Source organism: Heliangelus exortis, chromosome 10 (assembly GCF_036169615.1).
Source record: "Heliangelus exortis chromosome 10, bHelExo1.hap1, whole genome shotgun sequence".
Lineage (NCBI taxonomy): Eukaryota > Metazoa > Chordata > Aves > Apodiformes > Trochilidae > Heliangelus > Heliangelus exortis.
In genome coordinates, this window is record NC_092431.1 from 16,937,985 (window position 1) to 16,956,237 (window position 18,253).

General features: G+C 43.2%; 1 protein-coding gene across 10 annotated transcripts in view; it reads right to left on the reverse strand.

The window, feature by feature from the left end:
* The window catches only part of GAB1 (GRB2 associated binding protein 1), a 95,906-nt gene extending 79,790 nt beyond the window's left edge, over nucleotides 1-16,116 (reverse strand). For all 10 annotated transcript variants that reach the window (XM_071753761.1, XM_071753756.1, XM_071753758.1 and 7 more), the window contains exon 1: nucleotides 15,985-16,116. In XM_071753761.1, the coding sequence (XP_071609862.1) occupies nucleotides 15,985-16,056 (72 nt within the window). In that variant the 5' untranslated portion in view covers nucleotides 16,057-16,116. The remainder of the gene's footprint in view (nucleotides 1-15,984) is intronic.
* Nucleotides 16,117-18,253: the final 2,137 nt, after the last annotated feature.

An 18,253-nucleotide genomic window follows, 5' to 3' on the forward strand; every position in this document is an offset into this window, starting at 1 on the left:
ACAGAATGTAAACCACAAAGGCAACGTCCAAGAAAACAGAAGATTCACTTCATTTGGTAGTGAACCATTAGTGATAGCAACCTACAGAAGACAAGTCAGTGGAGACAAGGCAGCACTTAAGAGACTGAAGCACGTGCCCCTAATATAAAGTTTACATAAAAGGAGAATGGGAAGTCATCCATGGACAGGTCGATAGCAAAAAGACCAAAGATTAAGAGATACAAGCTAACACAGAAGCTGCAGATCCCCAAGCGAAGGGAGAATAAAAGAATAAATTCTAAAGAGGGGGAAAAAAGGAAAGAGAGACAGGAATCCATGGTAGAGACATGAATCCAAGTTACCAGAGTAGCTGGGTAAACTGTCATAAGGTTAAATACAAAAACTCAAGCAAGGAGTTATTGATTGCTTCTGAAGTGAATAAAGATGAAAGGGGGAAAAAATATGAAGAAGGAATCAACTATTGACACAAGAATCCGCTTGAAAAAGGTCACCTGCTGGCCTCTGCAGACATCTAAAAAAATCATGAGGAAAGAATGAACCAGGCAGAAGCCAAAGCGTCTCAAACATGGAGATGTACCAGTAAATAGTTTTCTGGGAAGGCTCTTGGCTCTGAATTTTGCTCCCGCCTCTCCCTTACAGATGACCTTCTGGGCATACTGCAAGGTGTATTTATTTACCCAGGTTTTTGCCTGAAGGATACAGGGATGGGTGTGAAGATTTTCCTACTAAGAAGGCAATGAGATATCTCTTGTTGGCACATCACTAATTTCTAAGTTGTTTAAATTGTTTTAATTACCATAAACACAGCAAGAGTTTATACTAGAAGTGAAAAATAGCATTGCGTCTTATTATATATAAAATATAGACTTATTTGGACATTGATCTAAGTTTTGCCACACTCAGAGTTCAACTTGTTTCAAAATAATTAACAGTACTTAATTTTTAATCCAGGACAGCCACAAATTGAGAGAACGTTCTCATTTTGCCTGTTTATGTTAAGATGATACACGAGTTACAGCGCTAGGGTTCAAGCACCATGTCCCTGTCACATATAATTATTACTCAAAACAAGGTTTCTGAATTATGTTATGGAAGCCTTGAAGATTGGTTGGGTTCTGCCTCATCTTCACAACATGTCCTTGGGCAAGCCAGTGACTTTATCCTTGTAAAGCAAAACCTACAATCCTGCAATCACATCTGCATCTGGGGACCTTTTTCCACAGACAAATAAGAAGATGCTTGAACGCTAATGGGAAATAACTGCAGGTTAGAGGAACTACTACTTTCTTCTAGTCAGCCTCTTTTTACCTATGTAAAAAGGATCTTTTGGATAAAAAAGAAAAAATAATTGGTGTGGGATGCTGCACTTCTTCATGAAAAGCTAAGATTAAACACACTGAGTCAACAACTTCTATTTTGAAATAGTTTAATTCTCTAAGGAGCCGACTGCTTTCTCCAAATGATGCAGACGTGTCTGCTGTTGTCTGGACCAATTCAGAGGCTTGTTATTCACCACTCAGTTGATTTCAAAATCAGACTACCCCTTCAGAAAGTTGCAGAGACTATGACATCACGTTAATGATAATTTATTGCACAATTACAGTGGCTACATCCCTGGATATTGCTTCGTGGGAAAGCATGTTTCTACTACAGCCTCAACCATTTTCTTGGCTTATGTCTGTTCACACAGTTACAAATTTGGTATAAAGCTTAGAGTGATATTTTTTCATAACACTGGAGGTGTTTTATATCAACTTAAGGCTGTGTAGTTCAATTGCCTGGAGTAATATTTTGACTTTAAAGTGAGACTTACTGGAAATTCACAAAAACTCAGAGAAGTACTGCTTAACTATTTGCTAAAAGTCACACAACCCTCCACCAGATTTTATTTTAATACAACTTATGTCTTCTTAAAGAAATGAAAAGCCCAACATCCTTTGAGGAGGCAAGATTGTCATCTCCTTAGATGAATAACAACAATGCAATCACTGAAATTCAATATAAGAGCATAACCAATAACCTCCAGTTCAAATGAAAATATTTGCACACCAATGTGCTATTTATTGACTAGGACGTTACAAGACAAGTTAACATAATGCAAATGATTGAAAGGTTTGGTTTCATTATAACTTGGTCAGAGTTATCTTAATTCTAACCAGAAATAGTTTACATTACAAGCCTAAATTAAAAGGCAATAGTAGACAAGTCCTGCAATACCATAATTACAGGATCCAATCCTTATGTTTTTGCTTGTGATTCAGCAGAACTTTCACCACACACTATACAAAGGACCCAGAACTATTTTCTACATTTAATATGGCATTTATTTGAATATGTACCTTTTACTTTCAAGTATTCCAAAAGTCATGAAACAAAGTGGTAAAATAAAATGTTTTCATACAGTTGTTTCTACATTTGGTTCCCACATATGGGAATGCTGTTCTTAAGAAATACATTGTCATCACTTTAGACTGGAGCATTTTATAAACAGGATAGTATCTCCTATCACACTTCTTTCTTCCCAATCCCCTAGCATTGTTCACTGCCCAAACTGTATCCCCAAGAGAACTACTTTCATACCCCAAATACAGAAAACTCATTTCAACCCAACCATGGGAATCAGTAACTCCTCCTACAACCGTGGAAAGAAATCTAAATTATTTCATTATACATCAGGAAAGAAGATAAGGAGGTAATGACAACAGAAGGGGCATCCAACCCACTCACAACTTTTAAGATTAGCTACCAGGTCCAAAATCTCCATCCTTTCCTTTACTGACCAGATGAGAACAAATAGCACAAGAAAAAACCTTGTGCCCCATGCATATGCAACCTCAGCCATGGCAAACTGGAACACGAGGCATTCCTATAGCATGCAACAGCAGGGTGCTTCTGTTTGACTGGCTTTTTTGAATTTGGTAACACATTAGGCTGGAGGAATATGCTGTTGCTTTGTTTTCTTGGCACAGCCTGCTGATTTATTTATTTACTCCTTCAAAATCATCTGCATGGAGAATATGCTTCCCATGCTATACACACAGTAAAAAATCAGGGTGAATTGCAGCTGTTGAACAGAAGGAACCCACTCTCTACCTCTAACAGGAAAGCACAGTTAAGACATCAGTATGACATTCAGGGCATTCTTACCTCATCTACTCTGCCCTAAATCTACAAACTTATTCTCACCTTCTTCCCATCTTAGTAGGAGGGATCCGAGAGGGAATGAAGATGCACAGATGTGGTCGGTACAAGTGCAAAGTTGCCAAAACAAGGACTGGATCTTTACTGTCTTCTTTTACCAAGTTAAGTTGATGTAAAAGTTCCACATGTAGCTGCAGTGTTCAGCACACTGTGAGGCTGCTCTACCATGATTCAAGATGAATTTTTCACATAAAGGACAAAAACCAGCAAAAAAAGACTGAGGGCATAGAAAGGGGAGGGAATACCCACAGTATTAGCTGTGTCTCTTTCTGAAGCCAGAGTAAATTAAAAAATAAAACTAAAATGAAGGATTTTCAAAGCTAAGAAATAAGTGTAATTAAAAAAAAGTGAGGATGACACTCATAGTTAGCAGCCTCTATAAATACAACCTAAGAGGTCCAGCAGCCTGATGGAGACAGACCATGCATCCCAACATGCCTGGTGATACCCTCTTGCCTTGCAGTGAAAGAATTAAAAAAAAGAGCAAAATTCATCACAAGTGACTGGTTAAACAGCAGACACCACCTACCTCAGCAGCATACACCAACAGTAGTAAGACTTGAGGCAATCTAGTTGCTACTGCTATTAACTTAAGAAGATGTTTATAATGTGCTTATCCTCTCTTACCATTCACCTGCTTGTCCTAATCAGCCAAGCAGCTCTATCAGTTTGGAAGATTGGAAAGACAAGGAAATCTGCTGGCCACAGAAGCATGTGGTAAGCAGCTTATCCAACCTGTACACAAGTGAATTAGCTTCCCAAGCACATTGCCAGAGGGACCCCCCCACACCTTCATAAACACAATTTCAACGTTCGGAAAGATGCCAGGAGTAAAATGTTTGTTTACTGCAGGCAGGAAGAGCTACCTATGATTCAGCCATTAGGAAGTGACAGGAAGGACTAAATTATGCAATTTTCAAGTATGAAAATAAACACAAAATAGTTGTGATGAGAGGAAACAGGAGGAGGAAAGGACACGAGAGACAAAAGTTTCGCATTTTCTCTCTCACTCGTGCAGGGCTGAAGTGACCATCCCAGCAGAAGGCCCCCATAGGATTTCTTCACTTTTTAACCCTCATCCTAAAGCCTCTGGCCAGGGACATTCCTCTTCAGTACTAAGTAAGAAATATTTGCCCAGCTCAGTATCCCAGACAGATCACAGTCTTCCTTATTCCCAATTTTATTTTAGCAGACAGGTATTTCAGAGAGGAGCACTCCCACCTGGCCCTCCCTTTAAACAACAGCTACCAGAAGCAAAGAATCCAAAGGTGGACAGAAAGAAGGCTCATTTTCCAGCCAGCTAAGGGAGGTAGGAGTACTTCAGCTCTGTCAGATTGATAGGGAAATCTCTTCCCGCAAGCAGAGAGCAGGAGGAGCACCCCGATGGGAATAGCGTTGCCTTCCCAGCAGTTCTTGGAAGCAATCAAGCATCTCAGCAGTGTTGCTTATGACTTTGCACCTCCCCTCCACAATTTGCTAGAAGGACTCTCTTCAGTACATATCTAGCAAGGTTTTAAGTTCAATAAATTGCAGTAATAGTCTGTGTAATTAACACACCTATTCCAATGCTAAATGAGAAGATTTGAGCCACAGTCAGTTCCAGCTGCATTGTAAGAAAACACCACCACAGAACACTAACAAATTTATATAATGACAATGGTGCCTCCCTTATTACATATTCCTGCCTTTCTCATTATAAATCAGACAATAAATCTTGCTTTTTCTTTTATATTTTATTTTATTTCCCGCAGAGCTGCAGAGATTCAGACATCAACAGAGCTGTCAGGTCAAGGAAAAATGCAAAGGAGAATGAATTAACTTAGCACTGAAGTACACACCATAGCAGAAAACTCTAGTTACTTGTTCTGGGATAGAATTACCCTGGGATAAAACCAGGTTGTTTCCCAATTTACACTAATGAGTCATCTGAATGCCAACCTTCACTTGTTATCTTCACCCCCCCCTGCCCTGTTTAGCCCCTTCTCCTCCCCAAAGCTCCAGAAAGAAAAAAACTCTGTTTATCTGGGTAATGACTGACTCCTGAGTGCATCTAAGTGTGTGCTGTCTGCCAACAGACCTTTAGTTGTGAAGAGTAACTTACTTTTCATAGTGCTGACAAGCTTATGCAATTTAACTTCATTTGTGCACGGAGACAACTGTGTTGGATAGGTCATAACTAAGAGTGTGACATGACCTCAGCTTTGAGCTTTAAGGGCATTATTTCACAGTGAGTAACAAGTCATTAGACTGCAAAAATTATCCACATAGCATGATGCAAATAATTTCAGCAATAATTGTGTAGAAATAGCAAATGTGAATGCATTAGAACACGCAAGACTCAAGAAGATGCACTTGTTGTTTTACCTACTTTTGCACATCTTTAAGTTTCCTCCCTTGGCAACAGAAAAAGGCTTCATAAACAAAAGGTTTATCTAATGCCATGGAAGCATCACCTAGTATAATGTGCAGTTGAAAGAAATACTAAATAGAGCACAAGAAATAATGGAATTGTGAAAGAAACAACAAATTATATATTCAAAAGCACTAGAGTTCTTGTCAGTTTATGGTTTAAATTTCAAATCAAGTTCATATAGATGACTATTTTCTAGGAAAGCAGAACTGCCAGATAGGGAACAGACATAAAGCCTACCTCTGATACTTCCAGCACATGAGCACAACTAGGAAAAGACTGAATTGCTTAGGAGAACAAAAGAAATCAGCTATGACATCTTAGAAATCTCCTCTTGTCCTACCCCAGACTTCCAAGCACTCATGCACACAACTGGGGGATTCTCTCCAAGACCCCTGGAATCTCCTGTATTCCCAACGTGGACACCACATGCCAGAACACTCCACTGCCTCATCTGCCCTGTGAAATGCCAGACTTTTCTGTTTCAAACCCCTCTCCATACCCTCCTCTCTTCCCACCTCGCCTTTTTTTTTTTTTTTTTTTAAATAAAACTACGCAAGGATAAATTGCCAATTCACCTCAAACTTTGACACTCCCTTAGATGTTCCTTGAAAAGCAGAATCATAGAATGGTTTGTATTGGACCTTAAAAGATCATCTAGTCCATCCCCCCTGCATGGGCAGGGACACCTCCCACCAGAGCAGGTTTCTCAAAGCTTCATCCCACCTGGCCTTGAACACTTCAGGGACTGGGCATCCACAGCTGCCCTGGGCAACCTGTGCCAGTGTCTCACTCACACTAAAGAATTTCTTCCTAAAATCTAACTTAAATCTACCCTCTTCCAGTTTGAAACCATTACCCTTTGTCCTATCACTACATGCCCTTGTGAAAAGTTCCCCCCTAGCTTTCCTGTAGGCCCTCTTTGGGTACTAGAAGGCCTCTATAAGGTCTCCCTGAAGACTTTTCTTCATGCTGAACAAGCCCAACCATCTCAGCAGGTCCTTCTAAGAGAGGTGCTTCAGCCCATCCTTAAAATAACCACTATAATCATCAGATAAATTCTCCCCACCATCTCTTTCCTAATATGCTCTTTACTTCTCAGCATTTGCTGGAAAGAGGCAGACTTGCTGTTAGTATTTCACCATATTTTTAAGGATCACAAGTGTTTCGGTTTTTTAAAAAAAAAATCATAACTGTTTGCTGGATTCTGTATATGGACTTTGGACTTCATCAAGATTAATGATTGCTCATGTGCTCTCCACCAACTGGATTAAAAAAAAGAGTTCTTCTGAAGTATCAACCCTCCCCTGCACCATCCCCAAAAACCAGGTGCAGCTTCTCTACTACATCTGATCCTGCTTAGGAATCTACATGCAAACACAAACAGCCAGAAAACTGTAAAAGAAACACACCTGAAGTGTGAATGGGAACATTTGTCTAGCACATTACATGACTCAGTGCAGTTATTCTCCAGACAAAGGGAAAATGACAAACTAACATTATTTTCAGAATTGCCTCTTTTTTTATAGAGTTATTTCATTTTGGAACTTAAAGTCCATTTTCATCTTATCCAATAAGTCTCCCAAATGGAGTGTAATTCTCCTGTGCTGATTGTATCAAAGGCCTATCAGAAGGCAGGGGTACTCTGAGTAGCTTCCTGTATTCCTATTCCATTCCCCAAATCCAATCCTGTGAACTCCTGTTGTCAGCAATAAACACCTCCAGCAGGTTTGTTTTGTTTTTAAATCCCAAGCCCCAGACAATATAGAAAAATGAACAGAAGTCTCTTTTTTGTTTTCTTTTCTTTTTTTCTCTTTTTTCCCTTTTTTTCCCCTTGTTCCTTTTTTTTCTTTTTTTCCCTTTTTTTTTTTTCTTTTTTTTTTTTTTTTTTTTTGATGCAGAAGAGCCCTGCAGTAGCTGTAACCCCAGAGAGAGGAACGTGCTGGCCTGCACCACTGAAACCCATTGCATTCTTTCTGGGGTGGAGCCAGGTTTTCCCTGGAGGAAGGCAGGCAGCAGATCTGCCATCACCCTGCCCCAAGGCTGGCTGCACTGGAAAGTGGGTGGAGAACCAGATTTAGGTTGTGACAGCCACTATCTCCACTGCCACAAAGGGTTTATCGCCTGGTTTTATAAAGCAGCAGGACAAGCCACATGTGACCAGCCTGCTGGCTGGAAAACTCTTGTGTGGAAAACAGGGAAAGAGACAAGGTTGCTTTTCTCCTGCCAGACAAGGTCATCCCAGTAGCCTGCCCCCAGGTACAGCCTTGCCTACACCTGATCCCATATCAACATCCCCCAGCCAAGCCAGCCAGTGTGTGGCAGAAGACAAAAAATACCTCTTTTTTTTTTTTAAAAACTAGAGAAGGCAAAGCTTTCTTCCAGCTTCCTAAAAATTCTGGAGGAAAACAACAAACACCACTCCAGAAAAAGCATTGTTGTGTTTTTTTGGGTTGGTTTTATTTGTTTGTGTTTTGGTTTGGGGTGTTTGTTTGTTTGTTTTTAAACCATTCAGCCAATAAATTGCTGTACCAAATAAGATCAAGCAAATCCTTCTAATTTAATTAAGTTCTTAATGCAGGGCCTAAACTCAGCTTTTCAGAAGTCACAAGCTGGTGCTAATATGGAACAGCCTCCTAGCAGAAGTAGCACTGCTTTTTCAATGCATGTATTTGCACAGAAATATTTGTATTATTGTGTACAGATATTATGTATAATAATACACAAGCCATATAAACATAACTGCCTGTGTTTAATTACATGTTGTTATACCATCATTTCCAGGGGAGTCAACTATCATGCTGCCATTTACCCCAAATAACTGCCATTTACTTGAAAAAGTGGAAAAAAGTGTCACCGTAACCTCAGGGAGTTTAATCTTAGTAATTTTGGTGCATAATATGCAATTAAATAAGTGTTCCTTCTCCTTGTCTTAAAAAAACAAACTAACAAAACCAAAAATGATGGCTAAAAAGTTCAACACTCAATTCAGTTTCATCCATCTCACGGAATGGTACCTTGTAACCTCCTTAAAATTGCCTTAAAACCAGTTCCATGCTGGACACTGCTAAGGAGACAGTCAGACACTACCTAATATAAGTTGATTTTTTTCGACTAAAAGCAGTGTGACATGTTCCAAGAAACCTCAAAAGTTAATAATGAGAAATAGAAGATTGCCAACAGCTGGAAGCAAGAGCAAATACAAGCACAAAACCCAGAGTGTGAACCTTCTACTGGAAGCCAGTTTTGGTTTTGGCTGGGTTTTTGGTTTTGTTTGTTTGGTATTTTGTGTTGTTTGTTGTTTTGATTTTTTTTTTTAAATTAAAAAAACAACTCAAAAATAAAACTAGCATATTGCAGAGTAATATTTGTAATATTTACAAAGCTAATAGTATTTATACAACTAGGAGCACTTTTCCTAAAGTAAACAAGCCAGAGAATTCATACAAGAGCTGCAACAGCCTTATCAAGAATTGATAAAGTGGGAATTGATAATAAACAATTATTTAGTTTTGCTCTGGAGATGGAAGAATCCCCCCTAAGCACCACCCCACCCCTCCAGTCTTCCCAAAGAGAATAATAATTTTTTTAAAAGTAGCATTGCCTTGGAAAGATTTGATTTTACTTATGAGGATCTGAATTCACAGGAGTCCCTAGAAGGACCACAAATGACATTGGACAAACAATATTCACCTGTACACAACACATACCTGCCTTGACAAGATAGCCCTTTCCCTCTGATCTTTCTGCCTGCCTTGCTCAAATAATTTGCATGACATAAGGTCTGTCCCTCCTAATGAAATACTGCAATTAAATTATTGCAACAGTTGGAATTGCTTCTATTGGCAATAAAGTGATTAGTCACTGAGGCAAAAAAAAATTTTAAGGTCAATTTGAAAAAAAAAAAAACAACACCTCAAGAACTCTGTCACTGCAACACTATGGAAGAAGCTATGATGAAAAGCATAAGGAGGTGTACCTTTGCTTTGTTTACTTGCTCTGGGTCAGAATAAAAATTACACCTCATCAGTTGTACTCCTGTTCTTGATTTAAGAAAATATTTCACCCAATTCAGTTTGATGACATCTATTTTCAGACTTGAAAGAGGTGACAGCAAGACTAAACAAGTATGAAATACAAAATCCAGAGCCATCTACAGTATACACAATTTTTCTCTCCCCTAAAATGACTACTGTTTGAATCACTAATGTTCCTTCCACTCTTTGCCAAGACTTTTTTCAAAGCCATGAGCCAAATTTAATGGGAAATAAGAGTGTTCTAAATGTCCATAAGAGATTACATTTGATTCTAATGATCCGATCTAGAAGTCATGTCAACAAAAAAAAAGCTTAACAACAAAAAATCCATGCCTCAGAAGCATCCTGTCCTGGTTTAGGCCATCATTTCAAATTCTTTTAAATTTAAAAAGAGATAAAAGGACAGTGGAAACAATCTTACCTCTGTCACTTTGCTCTTTCTAAATGAAGTACTGTTGAATAGGGAAAAAAATGAATGAAAATTAAAGTAGTGAAAAGTATTATCTCTCATCCTAAAGAGTGACCTGGTCAACCAAAGCCTTCAGAACTCATTTTGACTGATGTGCATTTTGACAGTCTAGGTCTATACTTTCTTTCTAAGCTAAACAGTCCAATGAAAATATTACTTTCTCAATACATCTCAATTCACATTTATATCCCACAGCTGCTCTAGGCTTACAACTGACTAAGAGGCATGCAAAGCAAGGTCATCTGCATATAACTGGGAAGTTAATCTCATGGTATTCCATTATTTCCACTGGTTAGTACATGTGCTGTCTATACTGAATGTCCAGTGCTGCAAGACTTTGTGCATACAGGGAGAAGCATACTATGTAGCATCAAGAAAATGGGAGACATTAATTTTTTTTTCTACTTCTCATTGATAGTTCTTTTTTGAATTGTAAACCCCTGAGATTACCTGCTCAAAATCTCATTAACACAAACTCAAAAGACAGAAGCATAATGCAAGGGTAACCATAAGCTATTATACACCAGTATAAGAAGTATCTTCTGCCACTTCCCACATTCAACATCATGAAAAGTAAGAATTTTATCTCCTCATTTCTCAGCTACTAAGGTCCCAAATTAAGGGTTTGTTATTCAAGAGTTATTAAGGAAAACTGTTTACATCAAAAAACATCATTAGCCTATCTGGTTTAATTCATATGTCCAGCAGTTCACATACACTTCAAGAGAAATAGGACAATTTCTGACTCTCTGTTCAATCTACACCAAGAAAAGCAGCTCTCAGACAGCTTGGGAGCTGTCTGACCATCCAAGCTGAGAAACATTTAAACTAGCAGTTAGCATACAGTGTGGAATACTACATGAAAATGAAAAGAACTACCAGAAGAGACTTAACAGACATATATTAGACTTCTTAATCTGTGATACATACTGCTGCCTGCTCTTACCCTCTTAAACCACCCACTGGCAATTAACTCAGAGCATCCATCATAGGTCAAGCACTGACAGTACTATAGCTCTGGCAGCTAACTCAACATCAGCTGCTAATTTCCTCTCAGAGATAATAAATACTTGTGTGATGAGCTCCATGCTCTTAATGTCAGATTTACCACCCAAACAGCAAGCTTAGGAGATACATACCCCAAAGTCATACCTGAGATGAGTTCAGCATCTTTGACAGACACAAAACAGTTTAACTTCCATCTATAATCAAGAAAAACTCCCTTCAGTGATGCTTTCAATATTCATGGTTTAGGGGTTTAATTTTTTGTTTAAAAAAAAACAAAAATCAAAATCCTGGCTCCTGCACAGTGCATTGCAGAAGGGAAGAAGCAGCCTTCCTTCCAGAAGGGAAGGTTTCTGCATGCATTCCAATTCTTGTGAGGTCTCCAGCAACTCCAGGAAAAGCACAAGCTCAATCTTGAACAATCAAGTTCAGAATATCCAGATGTCACATAATGCTGCTAGACTACACTCACCTGTCTTGAGTTGACTTGTCCCTATCACAGAGACAGCACTGAATCATGTCAAACAAGCTCTTGGTTTTTTTTTTCTGTAAACCAACTGGCTTCTTAAATTTACTCATTATACTTGCACAAGATCACAAAAAAAAAAAAAAAAAAAAAAAAAAAAAAAAAAGAAAGCTTTAATGCAAACAGGTGCCTTCCAGAAAAAGTGCTTTTGTCAGGCACTGCAGCTTTTACCAGATTGCAGCTATTCTGCTGAATAAAACATTTCTTAACATCATTACATATCTTAGCACATTTAAGTATTACTCAAGACAAAAGAGGCACCTATATGATTAGTGCCAAAGAGCAAATGCCAAACAAAACCACTGTAAAATTCTACTTCTGCTACTGCTGTACCTATACCATCTTAGTCTATGTTTCAAACATCAATAGCTACCTTAATAATCTGGCTTTTTTTTAAGTCATTGTCTACAACTGAGAAAACCAGAATAAGTAAGAGGATGCTATATGCAGCCCTATCTAAATTACACCAGTACCCCTCATGTCCTGGGGAGACCAACTCCATTTCTCAAACTCTTTGTTTTCAAGTAATTAAAAGCACAAACAATAGGAATGGTCAAGTAACCAAAGGACTGCTAATAATTATATTAAAATGAATTTTTCTTAATTTACTTTCCTTTCAAAAGTCATTTTATAAACTCTCAAAAGTACAGGGAAGCCTATCATACAGAAAAAACTTGAAATTACCAGAAAGTGTTTCTTCCTTTCCCAATATAGTTTATGTGCAATGCCTTTGATGTTTGAAAAATAAAATGTATTCCACTCTCAGTGGAGCATGTGAGAATACTGAGAATTATCCTATTACACCAGTAGACTTTCTACAAATCAGTTCCATAAACAGAACATCAATGCTAAAAATCCTGATTTTAGGCACATCCAGTTGCCATGCTGAGCCCTATCCACCACCCAGATGAAAGTGTCATAGTTTTAGGAAGAATTTAGAAGAATTACACCCATTCCCCTCAAGCTTCACCAAGGACAGCTGTGTTTGAATGTCTGGTGGTTTCTAAGCATAATGGCAGTAAAAATTCCTCTATGCTGCTACCACAAAGAATCAGCTATTTTAACTGGCACGTGCACAACAGAACTGCAACGTAGCAGAAAACCACGAAGCCAAAGTTTAGTATCACTTCTTAAAAGACAGGTGGAGAGAAAGGGGCTTTCTAATTCTATCTTTTAAAATAAAGAGACTGGAGCAGAAAAAATACAGTAGGTTAAGGTAAAGGCATAACTGTTTGCACAGGTGAAGGCAACAGAAAAAGTGAGGAAATAAAACAACACAGAGGGTAGCAGAAGCTGTGAAATCTAGCAGTCCTCCATCCATCCCTACACACAAACAAGTTCCCACATGTCCTTGTGCAACCACTGCATTTAGGCTGCAGAGACCTGTGCAGGATTTAGCCCCAGCTCCCTTCCCCTTCCTCTCTCCTAAACCCACACCCTCACTGCAGACCCCCAGCTGGCATCAAGTTACTTTTATTCCCCCCAGAGATCTGCTGCTGGGAAGAAGCAGCCTACTCCAGCAAAAAATCTGTGCTGAATACCAACAACTGCAACCAGGTGCCAATGATTATCAGAAAGTTGCTTCTATACCAAAAATGAGTGAACAAGACATGCAAATGGGTTTTCTTTTCAGGGGTAAAAAGACATCCGTGGCATTAAGGCATACATTCAAGGAAATCTGGTTTTTTCCACCTGCAGGACAGGGTTGCTTGGTTTTATTTTGCTTTGGTTTTTCCTTCCTTTTTTCACCTCAAAACGATGGCAAGCTAGATTTAATACTGCTTCCAACTGTTTCAAACTAAAATTTGACGTTCCTGTGAAACATGTGTCGATGTATCAGCTTCAAAGTGCTCCTTTTCACCCTCCCTAAGAACCGCAACCATATTTAACTGCAATTTCAGACTTTTTATCTCCCTTCCCATATGGTAACCTGGATTTGCCCCAACACTTCCATGCAAGAAGTAATAGAGCGTGAAGTTACAATTTTCCATATATATATGTGAAAAGTATGCATTGCAGAAAAGCAGTTTCCTACTGAAATCACTTTCCCATCTTTTCATCTGGTGCAGCCTCTTTGAAATATCACCCGTATAAAACACAGCTTTAAAAACACAGCTCTACTCTGCCTTCTCCTCAGCATAGAATTACAGAGAGCACAAGCCAAGGCTTCAGTCAGCACACTGAGTTAAAGTTCATCTCCTTAAGTACGTCAACTTTTTGTTTGCTTGAAGATGGCGAGCCTGGTGTCAAGGTCACTTTTAGGTCTTTGAAGTGAGCGTGGACCTTTAGCCTACAACTGATCAGGCACTACAGACAAGCAGGAGAAACTTTTTACTTTTAAGCCCTCCTTTAACCATCACCTTTCTTTTATACAAGCAGACCACAGCCTAACACAGCGTGGAAGATTTAAACTTACGACCTTATGGCCTGCAGTCCATGCAGATGCTAAACCAAGTCACAGCCTCATCAGCTTGACTGCTCAAAAGCAGATCCCCCTCTCAAAGTGAAAATTCAGGAATTACTTCTTTAGGATGAGGAACCACTTGATCAGTGTTGCAGTCAGGGTTTTCCCCTCAAAGGTTCTGATGTTATTCCTGTACAAAAGTGGAGCTATAAATACACTGAAAGGGCAGTTACATGGAAAAAAGCTCGCATATTTAGGGAATGGTTTATGGTATCACTTTAGAAGCAAAAAAGCTTGCTTAGAACTTAGGTTGCACTGACAGACAACCTAACAGTAGATGATTAAAAGTCTGAGTGGGAAATTTATTCAAATAGAAATGCTGCTCTTAATTCCTTCACATTACTAACCTGGCATCCTGTGAATATACACACACACTTGGAGGACCAGACAAAAATACAGCCTGAGTACTATTCTGCACTGAAGCACAGCTCTCCCATGACCCACCAGGACATTGTGTTTGCAAGTTTGATCCTGTGTCCTTGACATGAGTGGGATTTTCACTACTGGTAACCAGAGAATGTGCTATCCTAATACTTTAAACTAAAAAAAAAAAAAAAAAAAAAAAAAAAGAGCACCTCATTTCACTAGTTTCCTGGTGTTTGAAAAATTGTCTATAACAGCAGCAATTCCTCAAGAAGGGGCTGTTAATAGCTAACAGATGAAAATAACATGGTCACACATTAGGACTCAAATTCATGAATTCTTGAGCAAATCTGAAGGTTTAACTGCTTACAAAATAATCAAACAAAAAAATATCCTACCAAACCCCTACTCTGATAACTGCAAAGGCCTTCTCTATTTAAAAATCATGTAACTGAGTAAATGAAGATTAAAAAAAAAGAAAAAAAAAGGGGGGGGGGGAGGACGAGGGGAAGGGGGAAGAAAAAAGAAAACAAAAAGGGAAAGAAAAAAGAAAAGGCCCAATATTTTGCACCAACTACACCGATGCGGGGAGGCGGCCTGAGTAGCAATGGGAAAGGGCTGAGCAGCGAGGATGACTCCTGGCATCACCCCTTCTTCCTACGTGACTTGCCAGCGTCCCCGCCAGCCCCGGGAGCCCCAGCGCACACCGGCCCCGCCGCCGCTGCCCTGTCAGGAAATCTGCCCGCTCAGCAAACGTGCTCCATTTTCCTGCGAGCTCAGTGTCAGCTCCGCTACAGCCTCTGCTAGCACAGAAACTTCTGAGCAACAGTAGGCTGAACTTCGAGGAAGAAAAGCGGCACTTTTCTCGCAGTTCCCTCCTCCCCCTTTTCCGCGATACAGAGGGTTCCAGTCCCAAGGGCAAAGCCCCCCCCTCTCTCCCTCCCCCTTCCTCCAAGCCCTAGCGGGGAGAGCTCTCGGGGCATCCCCGGCTCCCGGCAAACAGCTCCGGCTGCTCTCCCGCCGCACCGAGCCGAGTTACGGGGTGCAGGCACACCCCCGGCCCCTTCCATCAAGCACCACCACCGGGATAGCAAATGTTTACGTTTAAAAATACATATATACCGAGCCAGGATCCAAAGGGAAGACGGAAAAACTCCGCCCCCCCTACCTCTCCCGACTCCTTCGGAAAGACGATAAAGCAGGGCAGAAACATCTGACCGCTCGGCGCCCCTTTTTCAAAGGGGGGAAACAAACAAAAAAAAAGCCCAAAACAAACAAAAAGGTCGGGAGGCCCCGCGGGACATCCCGAGCAACAGTCCCGGCCGAAACCGGGAGTCGGCCGGGGAGGGTGACTCGTCCACGGAGCCGCCGCCGGGCCCGGCAGGGAGGAACCGCGCAGGGAGGCCGGGCCGGGCCGAGCTGGGCGAGAGACAAGCGGGGAGCCCCGCTGGGGGAGAAGAGGGGAAAGGAAAGGGGAAGCGCGGACCGCCAGTGGGAGTGGGCACTCACGTAGCGTTTCAACTTCTTCTCCGGTGGGGACTTTCGGAGCCAGCCCGAGCAGACCACCTCCCCGCCGCTCATGGCTGGGCCGCCTGCCCGTCGAGGCAGCCGTTCTCCTCCTCCTCCTCCGGCAGCGGCAGCGCCCGGACCGGGCCGTGGGAGCTCCGAGACGCGGCGGCGACACCGCGCCCGCTCCGGCCTGCCGGGGTTGCGGGGCGAGGGAAGGGGAGGGACGGGGGAGCGGTGTGTGTGTGTATGTGTCTGTCTCTCACGCACAACAACCAGCCGGAGCGGCGAGCGGGGCTGAGGCGGGAGGTTCTCCCCCTTTCCTCCTCCTCCTCCTTCTCCCCTTCGCCGCCGCCGAGTCACACGAACATCGGGAGAGACGACAGGGACGGCCGCCGCCCCGCCGCAACTTCGGCTCCAGGCGTCCCAGGGCAGGATCCAGCCACCGCCCCGCCTCAGTGGCACCGCCCCCCGCGCCGCCGGGACCCTCCCGCCGGGGATGGGCCGCGGGGGGCTTCCCTTCTCTCCCCTCCCCTCGCCCCGCCACCGGGCCGAGCTCAGCGCCGTCCGTCCGGGATGGCTTTTTCCCCTTTCTCCTCCCCCTGCGCCGGGAGGAGGGGATCGACCAGCGCTCCCGCCTCCTTCGCCTTCACCTCCAGGGGGAAGGCGGCTGGGTCTCGCCCGGGGTTGGAGCTGGGTCCTCTCCCTCCCGGCAAGCGTGGGAGGGGTTTACCCTGGTATTCACCACGTCGTGTATACCCCTCCCCAGCCCACTTTTTCCCCACAGGTCCGGCCGCCGCGGCCCAACCCAACGGCAGCAACACCGCCCCGGCCGGGCCCGCCTGCCCCCGCCCCGAGCGGAGGAGCCACAGCTCCGCAGCTCCCCCCCGAAACTCCGCCAGAGCCTTTTCAAACAACAAGGACCGGGAGGGAGAGGGGAAGGGACGGGGCCTCCCAGAGGGATCCTGGGAGCTGTAGTCGACGGGCGGCTGCGGGGCTGTGGGGACTGCGGCGGCGCGGGCGGCGGGGCGGGGGCGGTGGGTCGGGGCGGGCAGGGGAGGGGAGAGGCCCGCAGTTTGCCGGCGGAAGGGAAAAGGGGTAAGGGACGGACCCAGACCCGCTGACCTCGAGTGACCCGCTGTGTGTGTGAGGGTGTGTTGGGGGGATACTGGTCTGGTTTTGGTTCCGAAGGACGGGGCTGCTGTTTGTATAACGAAACCGCGGCCGAAACGGTGATTCTTGGAAACCCACCGCAGAATCTGGTCACTGGAGATGGGAAAACCAAACAAAAAACAACCCCAAAGCTCCATAAAAACTGCATTCAAAACAACTCGGCAAAAGTGAACTCCTCTTAGTGACTCTGTAACTGCCCTTAAAAATAATTTTTAAAGAAAAAGGTTGAAAGGTGGGGCGAAATATCAGGGCAAGGACCCGGTCCGCGGCTCGGGGTGATGACCCTTCCCTGATGAAAGGCTGCCGAGAGGGGCCAGCCTGGGACAGCCGGCAGGGATTCAGTAGGGTGGAAGATTTAGGGAGGGATTTAAAATCTTCCCCGTGGAACAACCAGCGCCCACCCGCGTGGGTGTGGGAGCACCCCCCGCTGCGAACACACACACACACCCGAGCCCCTCCGCGCCACAGCACCCTGGCCACCAAAAAACAAAGCCACAATAAGCAAACGCACCCCTCCTCCCCCCCAAAAAAACCCCCAACAAAACAACAACAAAATAAAATAAAATAAAAAAAAAAAAACAAAACTAAAATAGAAAATAATAATCAAGTTTCGACTGCCCGTGCCTGCTTGTCGATCATTTTTTATATAATTAGAGGGCCCTCGGTGGGCTGCGCCCAGGGCTGGCCCCAGATGCCCTTTCCTGGCAAAGCGGCGCCGCGCCCGAGGTCGGGGCGGTGTTGGGACGGCCCCCGGGTGGGCCCCGCCGGCAGCAGCAGCTCCCGAGGGTGAGACGAGACGGGACGGGACGGGACGGGAGTGGAGCCGCCTCTGCTCCTGCTGCCGGGAGGCGGCGGGGATCGCCCTCCGCCGGCACAACGCGGGGATGTGCGGAACGAGCGCGGCCTCGCCAACCACTTTGTTCCCTCCTGGGTGAGGGCCCCGCGGTGCGGCCCCTCGGGGCAGAGCTTTCTGGTCTGTCGACGCACAGATAAACACCCACCCGTTCCTCCCTCCCCGAAAAAAAGAGGAAAAGAAGGGAAATTGATATGCGTGCTAAACGCTATGTAATTAAAAGCGATCGACACAACTCATCCACCA